Source organism: Coregonus lavaretus (assembly GCF_964263955.1).
Source record: "Coregonus lavaretus genome assembly, chromosome: 2".
NCBI classification, from domain to species: domain Eukaryota; kingdom Metazoa; phylum Chordata; class Actinopteri; order Salmoniformes; family Salmonidae; genus Coregonus; species Coregonus lavaretus.
This window is the reverse complement of record NC_139989.1, coordinates 19,228,785-19,250,563: the sequence shown is the minus strand read 5'-3', so window position 1 is coordinate 19,250,563 and position 21,779 is coordinate 19,228,785. Positions and strand designations below refer to the sequence as shown.

General features: G+C 44.7%; 2 protein-coding genes across 2 annotated transcripts in view; one reads left to right on the top strand and one right to left on the bottom strand.

Annotated features, from left to right (window-relative positions):
* Positions 1-642: 642 nt before the first annotated feature.
* LOC311102975 (tRNA (cytosine(72)-C(5))-methyltransferase NSUN6-like) lies at positions 643-14,660 on the top strand. Its single transcript, XM_084144480.1, has 12 exons — positions 643-693; positions 966-1,095; positions 2,029-2,184; positions 2,752-2,849; positions 10,508-10,614; positions 11,019-11,172; positions 11,503-11,584; positions 11,883-12,002; positions 12,633-12,777; positions 12,977-13,122; positions 13,556-13,681; positions 13,809-14,660. The coding sequence occupies exons 2-12, from the start codon at positions 1,021-1,023 to the stop codon at positions 14,025-14,027; spliced, it is 1,428 nt and encodes a 475-aa protein (XP_084000606.1). The 5' UTR covers positions 643-693; positions 966-1,020; the 3' UTR covers positions 14,028-14,660.
* A 2,457-nt stretch (positions 14,661-17,117) lies between these two features.
* LOC311102960 (voltage-dependent L-type calcium channel subunit beta-1-like) overlaps positions 17,118-21,779 on the bottom strand; it is a gene marked incomplete at its 5' end in the record, with an annotated part of 87,530 nt that continues 82,868 nt past the window's right edge. The window contains 3 exons of the mRNA XM_084144457.1: positions 17,118-18,397; positions 19,810-19,992; positions 21,122-21,217. Coding sequence (XP_084000583.1) covers positions 17,597-18,397; positions 19,810-19,992; positions 21,122-21,217 — 1,080 coding nt within the window. The 3' untranslated portion in view covers positions 17,118-17,596. The remainder of the gene's footprint in view (positions 18,398-19,809; positions 19,993-21,121; positions 21,218-21,779) is intronic.

Here is a 21,779-nt window from a genome sequence, read left to right as displayed (position 1 = left end):
AAATAAAAAAAATAATGAAGCATCCCCAATCTGTTGTCTGGTGTAGAAGTTTTAGATTTGACATTTTATAGATACAGATTATTATTACTCACACACAAATAGTAAGTGACTATCACATGTGAGTTGATTAATGTTTGATTAATGTACATAAAAATCAAAACATTAAAAAAATCTCTGAATTATCATTGAACTGAAATGTGTGTGTCAATAGCAACATGCATATAGACCTACATGCAGTACAGTATCTAAAGAATGAGAAAACGACTCCAGAAAACGACTCCACTCTCCCGAGTGGCGCAGTGGTCATGCATGCCACTAGAGATCCTGGTTCGAATCCAGGCTCTGTCGTACGGGAGACCCATAGGGCTGCGCATAATTGGCCCTGCGTCGTCCAGGATAGGGGAGGGAATGGCCGGCAGGGATGTAGCTCAGTTGGTAGAGCATGGCGTTTGCAACGCCAGGGTTGTGGGTTCAATTCCCACGGGGGGCCAGTATGAACAAAACAAATAAAAAATAATGTATGCACTCACTAACTGTAAGTCGCTCTGGATAAGAGCGTCTGCTAAATGACTAAAATATAAAATGCAATTAGATTGCCCCAAAAGAACTACAACTCCCAACATTACGATAAAAACACATGTTAATGACGTATGAGGAAATGCCCTACGAAGAGCCTTCACCCCAAAGAGTAACGTGAGTAGCATGGAAACTGATTCGTAAAACGCTTTTCACCTTTACATTATGCACACAAACGTACTTTGAATCAATACTTCATGCAAGCAACATGCTAGTAATGGCGTCGCAAAGAAGCTTATGCGTTTGATGTCTTCATATCACCGACAATACTACTAGCCTCTTCACTCCCAAGTCTCCCGTCATCAAGAATGATGGTCAGGTATTGACAATTTCAGGGGAATGGATGCAGTAATTAACAATAACTTTAATTTCTCTATGTTACATCTCAGGTCGAAATAGGTGTATTTTTCCACCTTCAAATTGCCATAACCAATACCAGAAGAAATGTCAATTTTCCCAAGAATTGCTTTGAAGCCAGAAGTTCATGATTACTTGAGGAATGTCTTCATAAACAAGGAGGTGGGGTTCCCTTACCTGCTACACACACACACACACACACAGGGGCATTTAGCAACGCGGATGTATTTACACACACTAGCGTTGCTTTCAATTGTATTGGGTTGCACAAAAGCCTGAAGTGAAATACAATTCCATTTAAACTTACTGTGCCGGTGGGCAGGACGGTTGGTTATTATGAGGGGGGAAATTTGAAACAAAATATCTAAAGGATTGTATTATTAAAGAGTTTCCAAGCCAGATCTGTTGTAGATCCACTTCCACTCTGCTTACCTCATGTCAAAATAAAAGTCCCACACGTGCGCCATATGTGGAGAAAAAATGAATAACTTGTGGGGGACGTTTATTTTGATATGAGCTAAGCAGAGATTAAGTGGGTTCTATAACATACCCACGTTTGGAAAGTCTGTTTAATAATACGATCCTTTAGATATTTTCTCTCAATCCCCCCCCCCCCCCCCCCCCCAAACCCAATACAATGTATGTAAATACACCCTCGTTCCAAAATGCACCTAGCACACACACTAATTAATCTGTTTGTGTTCATTGTTTTGACAGTGACTACATTAATGTTCTTGTTTGAACATTGAGGACGTTGGTTGACTTCTACTAGATGCAAGTTTATTGTTATTTCTAAATGACACCTAAGCTTTTACTTGCACTTTATCAGATCTCATCTAGTTATGTACAGATATATGGACCTGTATTTATCCTGCTTCTCAGAGTAGCATTGCTGATCAAGGATCACTTTGGCCTTTTAGATAATAATGAATCCAAATGTTATGGAAAGGGAGGCCCTGATCCTAGATCTACTCTGAGATGCTTTATGAATATGGGCCCTGAAGTTCAAGTGTCACCCAAAAAGGATCTGTTGAAAGAGAGAAGTAATGTTCAGCTGCTCGAACCTGACACCCCCTGTCCTATGTTTGGGTGCAGGTGTTGGCTGCAGTGAGTCAGGGAGAGGCGGAGCAGAGGTTCCAGAGGCTACTCTCCTGCCTGTCCCACCCGCCTGCCTTGACCTGTGTGCGGGCCAGCACTCACCTGGCTCCCCTGGAGGAGATCCAACAGAGGCTTGGGGAGGAACTCAAACAGGTGGGGGGCAGTCTGCATTCTGTGTTGGTGACTTGTGACGGTGGGATTTATTAATTGGAATACATTAACTGAAATGTGCTTAAGTTCAATGCTCCTTCTAGGCTATAGTGTGAGAGACAGATGGACTGAGTTTATTCCCTTCTACCGAAGTGTGTTTGCACAGTTTCTCACTCTCCGTCATCAATCAATCAATACATTAAATGTATTTATAAAGCCCTTTTTACATCAGCAGTCATGGATTTAACAATGGTGGAAACTCCCTCCAGCCAATGCTTACACCAATCCAATGCTTTTAAATACATGACAGGGTGCAAATGCACACTTTCGGAAAAGGGTGGAGAATCAGGCCACAGCCATGGTGGACATGTGTCTATGGAGCAGTGTTGCCTGAACTTAACTTAGATTGTGTTTTTTATTGCTAAAGGTTTTCTTTGTCCTGGTGGGTATGCTATGTGAGAGCATTCATGTCTGACTGTGTGTCTATACATTTATGATAGTCAACACTGTTTTCTGTGTGTTGACACCTCAGTGTGAGCTCTTCTAACCCTGCTGTCTCTGTTCTTGCAGCAGCAGAGGTGTGACTCTCAGTCTGAAGACATTTCCATTACCATTCTCCCCCACCCACACATTCCAGATGTGCTGCTTCTTCCTGTCATCGGCCCAAGGTATGTCAGGAATGCTTGCAAAATGTCAGCCAAATAAACTATATATACAGTGGGGAGAACAAGTATTTGATACACTGCCGATTTTGCAGGTTTTCTTACTTACAAAGCATGTAGAGGTCTGTAAATTTGATCATAGGTACACTTCAACTGTGAGAGACGGAATCTAAAACAAAAATCCAGAAAATCACATTGTATGATTTTTAAGTAATTAATTTGCATTTTATTGCATGACATAAGTATTTGATCACCTACCAACCAGTAAGAATTCCGGCTCTCACAGACCTGTTAGTTTTTCTTTAAGAAGCCCTCCTGTTCTCCACTCATTACCTGTATTAACTGCACCTGTTTGAACGCGTTACCTGTATAAAAGACACCTGTCCACACACTCAATCAAACAGACTCCAACCTCTCCACAATGGCCAAGACCAGAGAGCTGTGTAAGGACATCAGGGATAAAATTGTAGACCTGCACAATGCTGGGATGGGCTACAGGACAATAGGCAAGCAGCTTGGTGAGAAGGCAACAACTGTTGGCGCAATTATTAGAAAATGGAAGAAGTTCAAGATGACGGTCAATCACCCTCAGTCTGGGGCTCCATGCAAGATCTCACCTCGTGGGGCATCAATGATCATGAGGAAGGTGAGGGATCAGCCCAGAACTACACGGCAGGACCTGGTCAATGACCTGAAGAGAGCTGGGACCACAGTCTCAAAGAAAACCATTAGTAACACACTACGCCGTCATGGATTAAAATCCTGCAGCGCACGCAAGGTCCCCCTGCTCAAGCCAGCGCATGTCCAGGCCCGTCTGAAGTTTGCCAATGACCATCTGGATGATCCAGAGGAGGAATGGGAGAAGGTCATGTGGTCTGATGAGACAAAAATATAGCTTTTAGGTCTAAACTCCACTCGCCATGTTTGGAGGAAGAAGAAGGATGAGTACAACCCCAAGAACACCATCCCAACCGTGAAGCATGGAGGTGGAAACATCATTCTTTGGGGATGCTTTTCTGCAAAGGGGACAGGACGACTGCACCGTATTGAGGGGAGGATGGATGGGGCCATGTATCGCGAGATCTTGGACAACAACCTCCTTCCCTCAGTAAGAGCATTGAAGATGGGTCGTGGCTGGGTCTTCCAGCATGACAATGACCAGAAACACACAGCCAGGGCAACTAAAGAGTGGCTCCGTAAGAAGCATCTCAAGGTCCTGGAGTGGCCTAGCCAGTCTCCAGACCTGAACCCAATAGAAAATCTTTGGAGGGAGCTGAAAGTCCGTATTGCCCAGCGACAGCCCCGAAACCTGAAGGATCTGGAGAATGTCTGTATGGAGGAGTGGGCCAAAATCCCTGCTGCAGTGTGTGCAAACCTGGTCAAGACCTACAGGAAACGTATGATCTCTGTAATTGCAAACAAAGGTTTCTGTACCAAATATTAAGTTCTGCTTTTCTGATGTATCAAATACTTATGTCATGCAATAAAATGCAAATTAATTACTTAAAAATCATACAATACTTGTTCTCCCCACTGTATATATATATACACACTGCTCAAAGAAATAAAGGGAACACTTAAACAACACAATGTAACTCCAAGTCAATCACACTTCTGTGAAATCAAACTGTCCACTTAGGAAGCAACACTGATTGACAATACATTTCACATGCTGTTGTGCAAATGGAATAGACAACAGGTGGAAATTATAGGCAATTAGCAAGACACCCCCAATAAAGGACTGGTTCTGCAGGTGGTGACCACAGACCACTTCTCAGTTCCTATGCTTCCTGGCTGATGTTTTGGTCACCTTTGAATGCTGGCAGTGCTTTCACTCTAGTGGTAGCATGAAACTGAGTCTACAACCCACACAAGTGGCTCAGATAGTGCAGCTCATCCAGGATGGCACATCAATGCGAGCTGTGGCAAGAAGGTTTGCTGTGTCTGTCAGCGTAGTGTCCAGAGCATGGAGGCGCTACCAGGAGACAGGCCAGTACATCAGGAGACGTGGAGGAGGCCGTAGAAGGGCAACAACCCAGCAGCAGGACCGCTACCTCCGCCTTTGTGCAAGGAGGAGCACTGCCAGAGCCCTGCAAAATGACCTCCAGCAGGCCACAAATGTGCATGTCTGCTCAAACGGTCAGAAACAGACTCCATGAGGGTGGTATGAGGGCCCGACGTCCACAGGTGGGGGTTGTGCTTACAGCCCAACACCGTGCAGGACGTTTGGCATTTGCCAGAGAACACCAGGATTGACAAATTTGCCACTGGCGCCCTGTGCTCTTCACAGATGAAAGCAGGTTCACACTGAGCACGTGACAGACGTGACAGAGTCTGGAGACGCCGTGGAGAACGTTCTGCTGCCTGCAACATCCTCCAGCATGACCGGTTTGGCGGTGGGTCAGTCATGGTGTGGGGTGGCATTTCTTTGGGGGGGACGCACAGCCCTCCATGTGCTCGCCAGAGGTAGCCTGACTGCCATTAGGTACCGAGATGAGATCCTCAGACCACTTGTGAGACCATATGCTGGTGCGGTTGGCCCTGGGTTCCTCCTAATGCAAGACAATGCTAGACCTCATGTGGCTGGAGTGTGTCAGCAGTTCCTGCAAGAGGAAGGCATTGATGCTATGGACTGCCTGTTCCCCAGACCTGAATCCAATTGAGCACATCTGGGACATCATGTCTCGCTCCATCCACCAACGCCACGTTGCACCACAGACTGTCCAGGAGTTGGCGGATGCTTTAGTCCAGGTCTGGGAGGAGATCCCTCAGGAGACCATCCGCCACCACATCAGGAGCATGCCCAGGCATTGTAGGGAGGTCATACAGGCACGTGGAGGCCACACACACTACTGAGCCTCATTTTGACTTGTTTTAAAGACATTACATCAAAGTTGGATCAGCCTGTAGTGTGGTTTTCCACTTTAATTTTGAGTGTGACTCCAAATCCAGACCTCCATGGGTTGATAAATTTGATTTCTATTGATAATTTTTGTGTGATTTTGTTGTCAGCACATTCAACTATGTAAATAAAAAAGTATTTAATAAGATTATTAAATTCATTCAGATCTAGGATGTGTTCCCTTTATTTTTTTGAGCAGTGTGTGTGTGTGTGTGTGTGTGTGTGTGTGTGTGTGTGTGTATGTATGTATGTATATATATATATATAATATATACACACACACACAGTACCAGTCAAAAGTTTGGACATACCTACTCATTCCAGGGTTTTTCTTTTCTTTTTATTATTTTCTACATTGTAGAATAATAGTGAAGACATCAAAACTATGAAATAACACATGGAATCATGTATTAACCAAAAAAGTGTTAAACAAATCAAAATATATTTTATATTTGAGATTATTCAAAGTAGCCACCCTTTGCCTTGATGACAGATTTGCACACTCTCAACCAGCTTCATGAGGTAGTCACCTGGAATGCATTTCAATTAACAGGTGTGCCTTGTTAAACGTTAATTTGTGGAATTTCTTTCCTTCTTCATGCGTTTGAGCCAATCAGTTGTGTTGTGACAAGGTAGGGGTGGTAAACAGAAGATAGCCCTATTTGGTAAAAGACCAAGTCCATATTATGGCAAGAACAGCTCAAATAAGCAAAGAGAAATGACAGTCCATCATTACTTTAAGACATGAAGGTCAGTCAATCTGGAAAATTTCAAGAACTAAAAGTTTCTTCAAGTGCAGTCGCAAAAACCATCAAGTCTATGATGAAACTGGCTTTTATGAGGACCGCCACAGGAAAGGAAGACCCAGAGTTACCTCTGCTGCAGAGTATAAGTTCATTAGAGTTACCAGCCTCAGAAATCGGCTATTAACTGCACCTCAGATTGCAGCCCAAATAAATGCTTCACAGAGTTCAAGTAACAGACACATCTCAACATCAACTGTTCAGAGGAGACTGCTTGAATCAGGCCTTCATGGTCGAATTGCTGCAAAGAAACCACTACTAAAGGACACCAATAATAAGAAGTGACTTGCTTGGGCCAAGAAACACAAGCAATGGACATTAGACATGTGGAAATCTGTCCTTTGGTCCAAATGTGAGATTTTTGGTTCCAATCGCCATGTCTTTGTGAGACGCAGAGTAGGTTAACGGATGATCTCCGCATGTGTGGTTTCCACAGTGAAGCATGGAGGAGGTGGGATGGTGTGGGGGCGCTTTGCTGATGACACTGTCTGTGATTTATTTAGAATTCAAGGCACACTTAACCAGCATGGCTACCACAGCATTCTGCAGCGATACACCTTCCCATCTGGTTTGGGCTTAGTGGGACTATCATTTGTTTTTCAACAGGACAATGACCCAAAAATATATTTTGATTTGTTTAACACTTTTTTTGGTTACTACATGATTCCATATGTGTTATTTCATAGTTTTGATTTCTTCACAATTTTTCTACAATGTAGAAAATAGTAAAAATAAAGAAAAACCCTTGAATGAGTAGGTGTGTCCAAACTTTTGACTGGTACTGTATATACAGTGGGGAAAAAAAGTATTTAGTCAGCCACCAATTGTGCAAGTTCTCCCACTTAAAAAGATGAGAGAGGCCTGTAATTTTCATCATAGGTACACGTCAACTATGACAGACAAATTGAAGAAAAAAAATCCAGTAAATCATATTGTAGGATTTTTAATAAATTTATTTGCAAATTATGGTGGAAAATAAGTATTTGGTCAATAACAAAAGTTTCTCAATACTTTGTTATATATCCTTTGTTGGCAATGACACAGGTCAAACATTTTCTGTAAGTCTTCACAAGGTTTTCACACACTGTTGCTGGTATTTTGGCCCATTCCTCCATGCAGATCTCCTCTAGAGCAGTGATGTTTTGGGGCTGTCGCTGGGCAACACAGACTTTCAACTCCCTCCAAAGATTTTCTATGGGGTTGAGATCTGGAGACTGGCTAGGCCACTCCAGGACCTTGAAATGCTTCTTACGAAGCCACTCCTTCGTTGCCCGGGCGGTGTGTTTGGGATCATTGTCATGCTGAAAGACCCAGCCACGTTTCATCTTCAATGCCCTTGCTGATGGAAGGAGGTTTTCACTCAAAATCTCACGATACATGGCCCCATTCATTCTTTCCTTTACACGGATCAGTCGTCCTGGTCCCTTTGCAGAAAAACAGCCCCAAAGCATGATGTTTCCACCCCCATGCTTCACAGTAGGTATGGTGTTCTTTGGATGCAACTCAGCATTCTTTGTCCTCCAAACACGACGAGTTGAGTTTTTACCAAAAAGTTCTATTTTGGTTTCATCTGACCTTATGACATTCTCCCAATCCTCTTCTGGATCATCCAAATGCACTCTAGCAAACTTCAGACGGGCCTGGACATGTACTGGCTTAAGCAGGGGGACACGTCTGGCACTGCAGGATTTGAGTCCCTGGCGGCGTAGTGTGTTACTGATGGTAGGCTTTGTTACTTTGGTCCCAGCTCTCTGCAGGTCATTCACTAGGTCCCCCCGTGTGGTTCTGGGATTTTTGCTCACCGTTCTTGTGATCATTTTGACCCCACGGGGTGAGATCTTGCGTGGAGCCCCAGATCGAGGGAGATTATCAGTGGTCTTGTATGTCTTCCATTTCCTAATAATTGCTCCCACAGTTGATTTCTTCAAACCAAGCTGCTTACCTATTGCAGATTCAGTCTTCCCAGCCTGGTGCAGGTCTACAATGTTGTTTCTGGTGTCCTTTGACAGCTCTTTGGTCTTGGCCATAGTGGAGTTTGGAGTGTGACTGTTTGAGGTTGTGGACAGGTGTCTTTTATACTGATAACAAGTTCAAACAGGTGCCATTAATACAGGTAACGAGTGGAGGACAGAGGGGCCTCTTGAAGGTACAGGTCTGTGAGAGCCAGAAATCTTGCTTGTTTGTAGGTGACCAAATACTTATTTTCCACCATAATTTGCAAATAAATTCATAAAAAATCCTACAATGTGATTTTCTGGATTTTAGTTTCTCAATTTGTCTGTCATAGTTGACGTGTACCTATGATGAAAATTACAGGCCTCTCATCTTTTTAAGTGGGAGAACTTGCACAATTGGTGGCTGACTAAATACTTTTTCCCCACTGTATATGTGGACACCCCTTCAAATGATTGGATTAGGCTATTTCAGCCACACCCGTTGCTGACCGGTGTATAAAATCGAGCACACAGACATGCAATCTCCATAGACAAACATTGGCAGTAGAATGGCCTTACTGAAGAGCTCAGTGACTTTCAACGTGGCACCGTCATAGGATGCCATCTTTCCAACAATTCAGTTTGTCAAATTTCTGCCATGCTGGAGCTGCCCCGGTCAACTGTAAGTGCTGTTATGGTGAAGTGGAAATGTCTAGGAGCAACAACAGCTCAGCCGCAAAGTGGTAGGCCACACAAGCTCACAAAATGGGAGAATGCTACAGCATACATTTACATTTAAGTCATTTAGCAGACGCTCTTATCCAGAGCGACTTACAGTTAGTGAGTGCATACATTTATTTATTTATTTTTCATACCCCCGTGGGAATCGAACCCACAACCCTGGCGTTGCAAACACCATGCTCTACCAACTGAGCTACATCCCTGACATTGACAATGACATTCTAGACGATTCTGTGCTTCCAACTTTGTGGTAGTTTGGGGAAGGCCCTTTCCTGTTTCATCATGACAATGCCCCGTGCACAAAACATGAAATGGTTTGTCGAGATTGATGTGGAAGAACTTGACTGGCCTGCACAGAGCCCTGATCTCAACCCCATCGAACACCTTTGGGATGAATTGGAACGCTGACTGCGAGCCAGGCCTAATCGCCCTAAGTGCCCAACCTCACTAATGCTCTTGTGGCTGATAGGAAGCAAGTCCCCACAGCAATGTTCCAACATCTAGTGGAAAGCCTTCCCAGAAGAGTGGAGGATGTTATAGCAGCAAAGGGGGGACCAACTCCATAATAATGCCCATGATTTTGGAATGAGATTTTCGACGTGCAGGTGTCCACATACTTTTGGTCATGTAGTGTATGAGGCCACTCCACAGAGGGAAAAACAGTCTTTACAGGTGGAAAAATCGTAACTCTGGTCCAGGGCTTTGCACGCAGCTTTCTGACGCTGAGCCTTCAGGGTCAGCAAGCCGCGTGTAACTCCCTGGACCAGAGCTTAGAAAAATCCCAAACCCTCTCCAAAATCACTCCCACCATGGCCACAACTACACATTATTTTATAGAACTACAGCAGAAATAACAGGTTTCTTAGCTTAACTCGCTATGCAAAAACACTATGCACATTGGGTTTGACATTATACTATGTAACCAAATCAACAACAGAACAAAAAGACACAAAGAAAGCCCTCATAAACCAACAATTGCTAACAATGCCATGATAAGGTTCTCTTCTGCTCTTAATCTTTCCAATAATTATTACTTTGCTGCTGTTGGTATGTATGTGTGATGATAGCATATAAGTGGTACCTCTGATCTTTAGCGCTGTTCATCACCCTTGTGTGTGAAAGAGAGAGATATTCTGCATCCCAAATGGCACCCTATTCCCTAGGGACTGGTAAAAAAAATTGTGCAGTAGATAGGGAATAGGGTGGCATTTGGGATGTAACCATAGCATATAAGCGGTATGTGAATGTGTTTTACCACCCCTTGACTTTGCGCTCTGACCTCAGGCCTGTGGTCCAGCTCAGCTCTGAGGTCATAGTAGGAGCTCAGTGTGGCAGTGCTGTTCTGAGGGGCGCGCACGTCTTCGCCCCAGGGATCCTCGCCACACCCAAGTGTAAGATAACTTCATGCACTTCAACTACAAACCAAGGACAGCACACTTTTTCTTCAGACTTCCTTAGTTGCCATTGGAGCCTTTGACCGGAGCGATTTGGTAGACCTTGAGTTCTTCTTCAATTATTTGAATGGAAAGTACGTCAATGTTGTGATACTAGTTGCGTTCACAACAGATGAACTGTTATCAGCAGTCTAGTAAAACAATAGTTTTGTGAATAAACATTATAGCCTGGACTAGAGGTATAATAATAGTGGTGTGTTTGGTCTCAGTCATGAAGACAGGGGATGTGGTGTACATATCAATGTTGTGATACTAAAATTGTGTTAGAACTGTTATCATCAGTCTAGTAAAAGAGTATTAACTCATAAACCTGTTGCCTGATCATTCTCTGACTGTCTCAGTCATGAAGACAGGCGATGCGGTGTCTGTGTTCTCGGACCTGGAGGGGAAGTGCACACGGGGGAACAAGGACTTTAAGGGAAAGAGAGTGTTTGTGGGAAATGGAGTCGCTGAAATGGACCGCTCCAACATCTTCTGCTCAGATGAACCAGTCAAGTAGGTAGAGACGCTTAAGTCTCGAATCTCGATACAAAATTCTCTCAGAGCAGTGTTACACTAGTCTGTTATAGGGCTGCTATTTGGGTAGCACTTTACAGCACATCAGAAAGTGGTAATAACATGGTAATAGTATGGCTGCTATTTGAATAAAGAATTAATACAGATCAAGCCTCATTGAATGAAGCATGTGCAGATACTCAATATCAATGATACTCAATATCAACGTTCAGAATTATTTAGTCCTAGTAAAAAGCATGCCCTAAGCTGTAAGACATGCTCAGGTTTTATTATATTTTGCAGTAATGTCACTGTTCTCTTCCCATCTAGGGGTGTTGGCATTCGGATGGTAGAGCCCCTGTACCAGAGCCCCTCCTTCGACGGGGTACTGCCCAGCCTGGCGTTCCTACAGGTACCTCTTGAACAGCAGTTTTTTGAGACGGCAGTAGATTCTCTGAATGAGTCAGAATCAGGGGCATCTCATGTATCAAGAATCTCAGAGTAGAAGTGCTGATTTAGAATCCATTTTGATCACAACAAATAAGACATTGGGGACCTGGGCCTGTATCCACAAAGCATTTCAGTCTAGAGTGCTAGGTCCCCACCTGTCCATATAATCTTATTCATTATGATCTGAGCAGCAAAACTTATCCTAGATTAGCACTCCTACTCTGAGCTCTGTTTTCCCCTGTCTCTTTCTATGACTCTAGAACCTCCCATCAGTGGTGGTCGGTCACGTGCTGGGGCCCCGTCCTGGAGAGCGCATCCTTGATATGTGTGCTGCCCCCGGGGGGAAGACCTGCCATATAGCTGCCCTGATGGGGGGACAGGTGAGAGACTGTAGGGGGTGGGGGGGTTTCGGGGGGGGGGGGGCTCTGCTGGGCTTTGAAGACCTTGAATTTAAAGGTACAATATGCAGAAATTGCTTCGCCATTTCCTGGTTGCTAAAATTGTAATAGTTTGCCTAATTTCAGATTGTGTGACAAGTCAAGCAAGGATAGTCTAGAGAATCATTGTACCATCTAAACCGCTTTGAAATATATTTTGAAGCTGGTGTACAAAACCGAAAGTAAAAGACACAAAAACAAAACTTCAGAACGGGAAGCATAGAAATAGGTCACATAGAACGGATCTACCACTTCTTAGACTTGCTTTCAATGGGAATGACAGAGCTATAACTCACATTTCTATGTGATTTTGGTTGGGTCGCCCAAAAAGTTACATATTGCAGCATTAAAGGGATATTACACTTTCAGGTCAAAGTTTGTGAGATGTTTTCCGACCTCTAAAGTAGTCTGTCAAAATGAAGAAGATTAGTAAATGTCCCTTTAAGTTTCTATTTGCACATTACATCTACTTCTCCACAAGGTGGCGCTGTTGTGCAATGTTGGGCTCTTTTCCCCACTGCTGCCTGGTATGTTGTTTTGAACTTTGCTGCTCACTTGGTTTGTCCCTTGCAGGGAGAGGTAGTGGCCCTGGATAAGATCATAGGCAAGGTAGAGCGCATCCGTCAGAACGCCAAGGCGCTGCATCTGGACTGCATCAAAGCCCACTGCTTCAACAGCATCAAGGCTGTGTGCACTGACCAGGCCCAGGACACTGAGGGTACAGAATGTGACTGATGGGATGCATCCCAAATGGCACCTTAATTCCCTATATAGTGCACTATACAGTAGGTAATAGGGTGCCATTTAGAATGCAGACATGGACACCACTTTGGCGCTCAATGTTATTCTCACCTCTACTTGGCTAGCATGATTACTAATTCAGAGACCTGCATACTTTCATTTCATCCTGTTTTCAGGTCCACCCTTCCCTCCACAGAGTTTTGACCGGGTGCTGCTGGATGCTCCCTGTAGCGGTCTAGGCCAGAGACCCAGCATGGCCTGTACCTGGAACCTGAAGGAGATCTGCTCCTACCAGCCTCTACAGCGCAAGCTCTTCCACACGGTGCGTCACACACATGGTCAGATGCATGCATGCACGCTCGCACACACGCTTACCTCGTATAACATTGGCCGTGACCAGTGCTGACCAGTAGAGGACGGTGTGGCCAAGCTTGATTGTTCCAGAGCGCTTGGCTCCGCTATACTCTGAAGGAAAGCTTAAGTATAGCCGGCAGATGGATTACTGTGGGGAGATTAGGGTCCAATAGTGAGCACATCACTTATCCCAGAGGCACAAAGCGCTCCATCAGTGTCCACTGGAGTTTCCTTAAGGCCATTTAATATCTAGGCTCTGGAGAGACCGCAGTAAGGTAAATGTGTGTGTATGCACCGGCGTTCCGACAATGCGATGTCTATCTATTGAGAGATGAGGGCCTTTTGAAGAGTGCTTACTGTGAGTGTGACATTGATGTGTGTGTCTTGTGTATAATTGGCAGGCGGTACAGCTCCTGAAGAAAGGTGGGATCCTGGTGTACAGCACCTGCACGGTGACTCTGGCAGAGAACGAGGGGCAGGTGGTCTGGGCCCTTAACACCTTCCCCTGCCTCACACTACAGCCTCAGGTAGCACATGCATGCAAATACACACACACACACACACACACACACACAGCCTCAGGTAACAAATGAACACACACACACACACACACACACACACAAAAAAAAAAACTAATGTGTCTGTCTCTCTCAGGAGCCCCACATCGGAGCAGAGGGCATGCTGGGAGCTGGCCTGTCACCTGAGCAGCTGCGTCTCCTCCAGAGGTTCAGTCCTGAGTTGGGCTGGAGCGCGGCCGAGGCCAGGGGAGAGGATGACAGCCCCACAGAACAGCCAGAGTCCCCAATCCCCCTCGCACACCGAGCCAACAAGGACACTATCGGCTTCTTCATCGCCAAGTTCCTGAAGAGCTGACATGACTAGACTAGCGGTACTCTCCCCTACCTGGTTAGAACAGAGCTGTTCTCCTTGCCTTAACACATAGCCTGCAAAGAGGAATAATGGTGTTTACACCTCTCACTGTACTCGGGCAAGAGAGCATTTAGAACACACAGGCTCCCTGTGCGGTTTACAATATCCACCTCTGTGCCTGTCTGGCTGCATACTAAAACACTGGGCCATATAGGGATGAGTTGTATAAACAGAGAGGGGAGGAGAGGAGGGAGGGATTGAGCAAGAGAAAAACATTTAAGGGCGAGTAAGGGAGAAAATGCAGAGAGTGGGTTAGTATCGGCGAATGCAGTTCTGCTGCCATTTGCCCCATCGCCATGACAACAGTGACGACACAGCTGACAGCGGATTTGCTGGCTCTGGGAGCGTAGATCAGGAAGTAGCGTGCTGAAAGGGGTCACGAGATATTAACAATTTACTGCCTTTTTAGTTAGTGTTTCAAAAACAAGGAACCGGTATGGTTATTTTTACAGGAACAAGATGGTAGGTATCACACAGCTATCCCTCAGTTTATGGTCTCTACATTCAAACAGATGTTTTTGTTACTTTACTTATCCCCTTTTCTCTCAAATAAATGGAAAATAAACTAAATATATATATATATTTGCATATTTCTTCTTTACAAATATCTCATTAAATATTTTTGTGTATATACATCCCCATATTGCTTGCCATATCAAAACGTGAATCAAAGATAAGAACAGTCACATTTATTTATAAAGTCAATTTTATCAAATGGATGAAGGTCAATGCGGGTGAAGGTCAACGTCATAAATCTACGAGTGTACATCCTACATGGGCTTCAATTTACAGGCCACACTCCCTCTCCCATCTCCCATACTAGTATCTTCCCATGCTGGAGTCAGAACTCAGACCTTCACAATGACCTCAGCTCACCTCTCTTTTCCTGGCTTCCTGGGAGGAGGAATAGCATCAGTCCATCAACCCGATTATCCAGGACAGAACGGTGGGAGAAAATTACATGGCATGCTGCAGCTCCAAGCACCCCCCCCCCCCCCCCCCCCCATCCATCAGAATCAGTCAGCAGCCACATCAGCTGTGTTTTAGATGGCCCTAGAAAAGTGATTAAAATGGCTCCTCCACTGACAGGCCACTAAGGGCCCACTATCTGTGGTTTAAATCTGACCTAGGGACAGCATAAGTGATTGGGTTTTTTGTTGAACAGGTACTCTGCAGTGTAACAACATAAAGAGACTGTCGATTCACTAAAACTGAGAAGCAGCTTTAAGAGTGACTCAGGTTGACTGACTGGGAGCAGTAATCGGCCTAGGCATTTCTAACACACGGGCTATGTTTTTTCCTTGAGGACCCCATTATTAGCAAAATAATGATAATTCTGTGCAAAACCCCCAATTTAGACCGGCCCACTGGGCTAAATATGGACCAGTCCATCTGGCATTCGCCCTAACTGCCCTATGGCCAGTCCATTTCTGGAGAGACAGTGGGAAGTAAAACCCTGCCTTATTTCAAACTGTCCACTCTCTCGCTCTCAGTCTCTTCTCTCTCTCTCTCTCTCTCTCTCTCTCTCTCTCTCCTCTCTCTCTCTGCTGTTGACGTTCATGGCGTCATGACGACTCTGAGGCAGCTGGTTCCACCTGGGAGTTTCAGGGTGGTTTCAGAGGACTCTATTCTTAGATCAGACCATCTTCTTCACTTCTGTCTCTTCTCATCTCTCCCATGTCCTGGCGGGCTATTCCTGGTCAGAGTACTAACGTATGCTATGAATGTCATTCTCAGAGGAAGCAATTCCTTTTAGACACAGACAGGCACGCACACATGCACGTACACGCACAGTGCCGACACACAAAGTACAGACAGACACCACAGGTATGTAAGTAACAGCATTTCATGAAACGTATTACAAATAAATCTAAGACCAGTTGATTTTCTTGTCCTCTACATAAATCCTTTGTTGCCAAGTTTATATTTTGTATTTATACATATGTACATACAAATGTACACTCTTAAAAATGTGTAGTGTTACTACAGTAGCATATAAATGGATTGTACCTTATCATAATATTTTAGGCTAAAATAAAAAACGGAGAATTGTTCTAGGGGACTGGTTGGTTGGTGGTAATGTACTGGTTGGTTGGTGGCAATGTAAACAGAGGGACAGAATACCCTAGGGTGCATCCCAAATGGCACGTTATTTCCTACATAGTGCACCCTGGTCAAAAGTAGTGCACCATATAGGGAATAGGGTGCCATTTGGGGCACATTCCCCTAAACTCCCTTACCTTACAGAGGGCAGCCTGAACTAAGTTAGGAGTTGGCCCTAACCTCAACTGTGCTAGGTTATAACCATATATTTAAAAATATATATTTTAGAGAGAAAACATTTCAAAATATATGGCTCCGGTTATAACTTGGGGCGTACAACTTTTCTTGAGCACCGTAGCTGAGCAGAAAGGCTTACCTTTATCATCCAGTTGATTTCATTCAGTGGTTGTGATTGATTTTCAATTAGACATAAAAATAAAAAGTGGACAATTGGCACATTTCTCACAATATTCAAGGAAAAAAAAATGTTGGTACCTCATGCACATTCATAGCTAATTGGACTGTACTAAGTGCATGAAACTGTCCTTAGAAAAGGGTCCAACTTAAAAATACATACCATCATAGATAAAAGTCCCCTAGTGTGTGAGTGGATTGGTTTGACCCGATAACTGTACCCTAAAATATCAAATCGTTGTACACCTGACACCAACAATATGAATCAGTCTACAGTATGTTCTACTAAAAGTGCTGAACAGAGTGTGTATCAATGTTATAAAATGTTTCTGAACCCTTTATAAATAGAACAACAGTACTGTAATGTAAGACAGTAAGTCGTGTCACTATTCTTTTGTCTTGTAAGGCAAGACTAAGGTGTGCCCCAATGGAAAGGCAGCATCAACACCAGAGGAACCAACGTCAGAGGACCAAACACTGAACATTAACAATGAAGAAAAAAAAAAAAGCAACGAAGAAAACAGCAACATTTTAATTAAAATAAAATAAAACAATTGCACATATTTAGCATTTAACCTTACCTGGTTTCCCACTTCTCAGTCAGTCACCGCTAACAGTAGTCTGAATGAACAAATTATTGTTCAAGTGGCAGTAAGAAAAAAACAAAAACAATATAGAAATACAATTTAAAAACTCTAGTCACAGAAAGCACAGTACAGAAGAGAATTCTGCTGTTGTGTCATGCTTTATCAAACACAGGTTTAAAATATGCATATTTGAGAAGATCCATGCATATCCACACATAAACGACAATGTCTATGTATTGATACACATATTTATATATTTATATACCTATATCTATATATAATAAAAATACTGCCGTTGCTAAGGATGCAACAGGCTTTACAAAGGAAGCGTACATAAACGGAGGATGCAGGGGCTTAAGGGTGTAGCAGCAAGATGGGACAACAGAATGGTTTGGGAAAGAGGGGGGTGAGTCCTACAGTACCACTGTCTCAGTGTGTGAGGGGGTTTGTGGTCTAGGGTCTGGGCTGTCACTGGTGAATATAGGAGTCTCTGGCCCTGTCCCCTGTGTCGCCCCTCTTTTTGGGGGCCACCTCCCCCTCCCTGTCCCTGTCCCTGTCTCTGTCATAGTACTGGTGGTGGTGGTGGTCGCGGGCCGGTCGTTGGTGGTGCTGGTGACCGCGCGGCTTGTTGCGCTCGTTGTGGTCCTGCTCGTTGCGCTCCTTGGAGCGGTGGTGTCCTGTTGTACCATGGTCCGCCTCCTCGCCAGTGCCACCGCGGTGATGGTGGTGGTGGTGATGGTGGTTGTGGTCCCTTGGGTGAGGCTGAGCCTCGTAGCGCCCCTGCTGAGGGTGCCCCCCATCTCCCAGCCCCTCCTCCTCATACTCCTCCTCTCCAAACTCTTCTTCCTCTTCCTCGTCCTCCTGGTGCAGGAGGTGAGTGCGAGGCTCTATGTAGGCTGAGTCTCTGCTTTCTCTGCTCTCCCGACTCTCGGGGGTCTCTGAGTCCTGTGTCTCCCCCCGAGAGAGGCCCTTGCCCCGGCCACCACCGGCACCAGTATGATGATGATGATGGTGGTTGTTGTGGTGCTGCTCAGTCCGCTGAGAGGAGGAGCGGTGGTGGATGTGCTGGGGTCTCCTGGAAGACTCTGTCCTCAGGGGCCTCTCCTCCTCCTCCCCCTCCTCCTCCTCCCCCTCATCCAGCTCCCCGTCTGGCTGCTCCTGACTCTGATGCTGGCTGTGGTGGTGGTGATGGTGATGGTCCTCTCTGGAGCCCTTCCTCTCCACACCTTGTCCTGCCTTGTCCCCTTCTTTCTGCTCTGTCCCGCTGCCCTGGGGTTAGCAACACAACACACAACATGGCCGTTAGTACAGTTAGATACACCAACACACCTATGCAGAGTAAAACACTTTTTTGTGTTATCCTCTATGATTTTGAATGCATTGTATCCATATACAAATCAAATCAAAGACAAACACACGCCCTCAAACAAATGCAAATCAAACACACACTCCAACCACCTCCATACAGTATGTCAAATCCACACACATGCAAACCCACATGCATGAAATTCGAACTCACACTTCAAATACACACGTGCACTGCACTGCACACTCAAAGGTTGAAATGAAGTTATCAACCATTGAAGGTTGACTGTGGTCCTGGAGAATACTAAAAGTATCCCAAAAAGTAATCATATTAGTTTGAACTTGATTGATTTACACTGGTTAATTTTAAATGTGCATCTCAAATGGCACCCTATTCCCTACATGGTGCACTACTTTTAACCAGAGCCCTATGGACCCTGGTCAAAAGTATGCACTATATAGGGAATAGGGTGCCATGTGGGATGCATCCCAAGTCTCCAGGACCAAGGCTGAATCCCCATGGAAAACTAACACTTGAAGTCCACACAGCTCTTTTGACTGAGTCCCTCCCACTCACCACAATCTCAGACATGTTAACCTCACTCATCAGATGCATTTTCATCAGCATTTTCAGGAGTTTTAAAAATGACTTTCATTGTTAGGAGTTTCAGTCTTACATTTGCCAATGTGGAGCAATGCATGGGGATGGAGAAAATACGTGGACATTTTAAATACACATGAAACTGATCTGAATCAATCAAATGACCCAAACTAATTGTTCGCTGCCGTTAAATACAGACACTTCAAATAGATAATTATTCTCAAACTGACAAAATTCCTTTGCCTGTAAGTATTCATTATTTCAAAGGATAGCAACCAGCTGTGTTAAACCAATTCAAAACACAAGCTCCAGATTTGTCGGTGTACTTTCAAGGCTTAATGATCTTGTTTAGTCATGGTTAGCAGGCCCACCATCAGTCATGCCACCCCTTGTCTCTCTATGCCTCTTCCTATTACTTTCTCTCTATCTCATTGCATCCTCACTCCCTCCCTTCTCCCTCTCTCTTTCCTTTTCCTTCTCACTGTATATCTCGGTCCTGCATCTCTCTCTCTCTCTGTCCTGCATCTCTCTCTCTCTGTCCTGCATCTCTCTCTCTCTGTCCTGCATCTCTCTCTCTCTGTCCTGCATCTCTCTCTCTGTCCTGCATCTCTCTCTCTCTCTGTCGTGGTCAGTGTGCCATTGCGCTGACTCTGTGGTGATACAGACTGCTCATGGCCAGTGAGCTACTTGTCTCCCTGCCCTCCCTGTCCTCCTGACTGTCTGGGCTCAGGAGCAGGCCGCCCACATTGGCCCGGAGCCTGGTTAGCACCTGTACCTGCATGCTGGAGACAGGAGCGGGGCTGGAGGGCAGGGCGGCCGTAGCCACCTTGGCCAGCAGCGGGTTGGGGGGGTTGCAGCTGGCGGGGTGGGTGCTCTTCCAGTAGGCCTCCAGGTAATCAGCCATGTGCTCACACGCATCCTCCAGTTGGTTTTCATCCAGGATGATGTCAAACATCTCCTGAGAGAGGGAGATGGAGAGAGATATAAACAGAGGGAGAGAGGAGGGGAAAATAGTATTGTTAGTGTTTTTATGGGCCCAAAACAGTACGGGTATGAGCTTAGTATGGGCCAATGATACTAGGATAGATAACAACTTTATAAGAGTGGATCTACTTTTTCTTAGATACTTTATTTTCTTGATTCCAAATGACTTATGCAGATAATTTTTTACAAGAAACTGACATGCTTCTCGGATTAAGAAAGTGTCAGACTAAAACTGTGTCAGAGACATAATACAAATTTAATAGCATTAAATATTAATTCGGTAAGAATATTCAGATCAGAGAGACTCTTAAAAGCTAAATACCACCAGGGATGCGATGCTATTGGATTTAAATTAGGGCAGATTTTTCTTCATCCTGCAATGTTTGGGCTCATATTCTAAAAGAAAATCAGAGAAGATCACAGAAGGACTGAAATAGAATTGGCAGGAGATATGAGTCTTTCTGAAGCATTCCACAACAGTAGTATTAATATAACAGCAGAATCCTGATGGGTGATATACGCACACAACTCAAAACTCCTGAGTGGCGCAGTGGTCTAAGGCACTGCATCGCAGTGCTAACTGTGCCACTAGATCCTGGTTCGAATCCAGGCTCTGTCGCAGCCGGCCGCGACCGGGAGATTCATGGGCGGCGCACAATTGGCCCAGCGTCGTCCAGGGTAGGGGAGGGAATGGCCGGCAGGGATGTAGCTCAGTTGATAGAGCATGGCGTTTGCAACGCCAGGGTTGTGGGTTCGTTTCCCACGGGGGGCCAGTATAAAAAAAATATGTATTCACTAACTGTAAGTCGCTCTGGATAAGAGCGTCTGCTAAATGACTAAAATGTAAATGTAAAACCATGCAAATCTCCTATCAACATCAATGCATGATTTACATAAGACTTCAGAGTGAGTTTATCAAGTTAGGATTCAGCCCTTGATAGTCTCCTTTACGGTATCAATAGAGCCTTGATGCACAGAGACCCAAATCTTCAATCTGCATACAGAAACAGTATCATGAAATGTCCCGATTGTAATAGCTGTGGCATGTGGTGGGTGTGATCCAGGTAGCAGAGACCTCTGGCCAGTGGTGTGGCTATACTCACGGGAGGGCACTGGGCCAGTTTGTCTGCAGCAACCATCTGGACGTTGAGGTGCTTGGCCTGGGACTTCCCTCTGGACTTGATGAGCCTCTGCAGAACCTTTGGGAAATATGAGAGAGAGGCATGAGAGTCATGACACCATCAGCACCATAACAAAGTCAACTCCATCATATGAAAGCATATAAACACCGTAACGAAGTCAACTCCATCACATGAAAGCATCGTCAATACCGTAACAAAGTCAACTCCATCACATGCAAGCATCGCCAACACCCTAACAAAGTCAACTCCTTCACATCACAGCATCGTCAGCACTGTAACGAAGTCAACTCCAATGTAGCAGCAACGTGGAAACTTCAATCTAACATCAGTACCACAGTAGAACTGTGATCCTACTGATTCACAGCAGCAGTAGTTGATGAAAAGAGGAGACGAGAGGTGTCAGATAGGCTTGGTTTATCTCATCGAGATGTGATTTAGACTGACAACACTTTGATTTAGCGGCCGTATTTCACAGATCTTCAGCTATGCCTTCTTTCCCTTTTTATGTTACTCAAATGGCAGCGTTTGTATTGATCTTTGAATCATGAGTGTTATTTACAGACAACTGAAGGTCATCGTGATGAATCAGTCTCCTCACACACCTGACTCTCTCCCATTT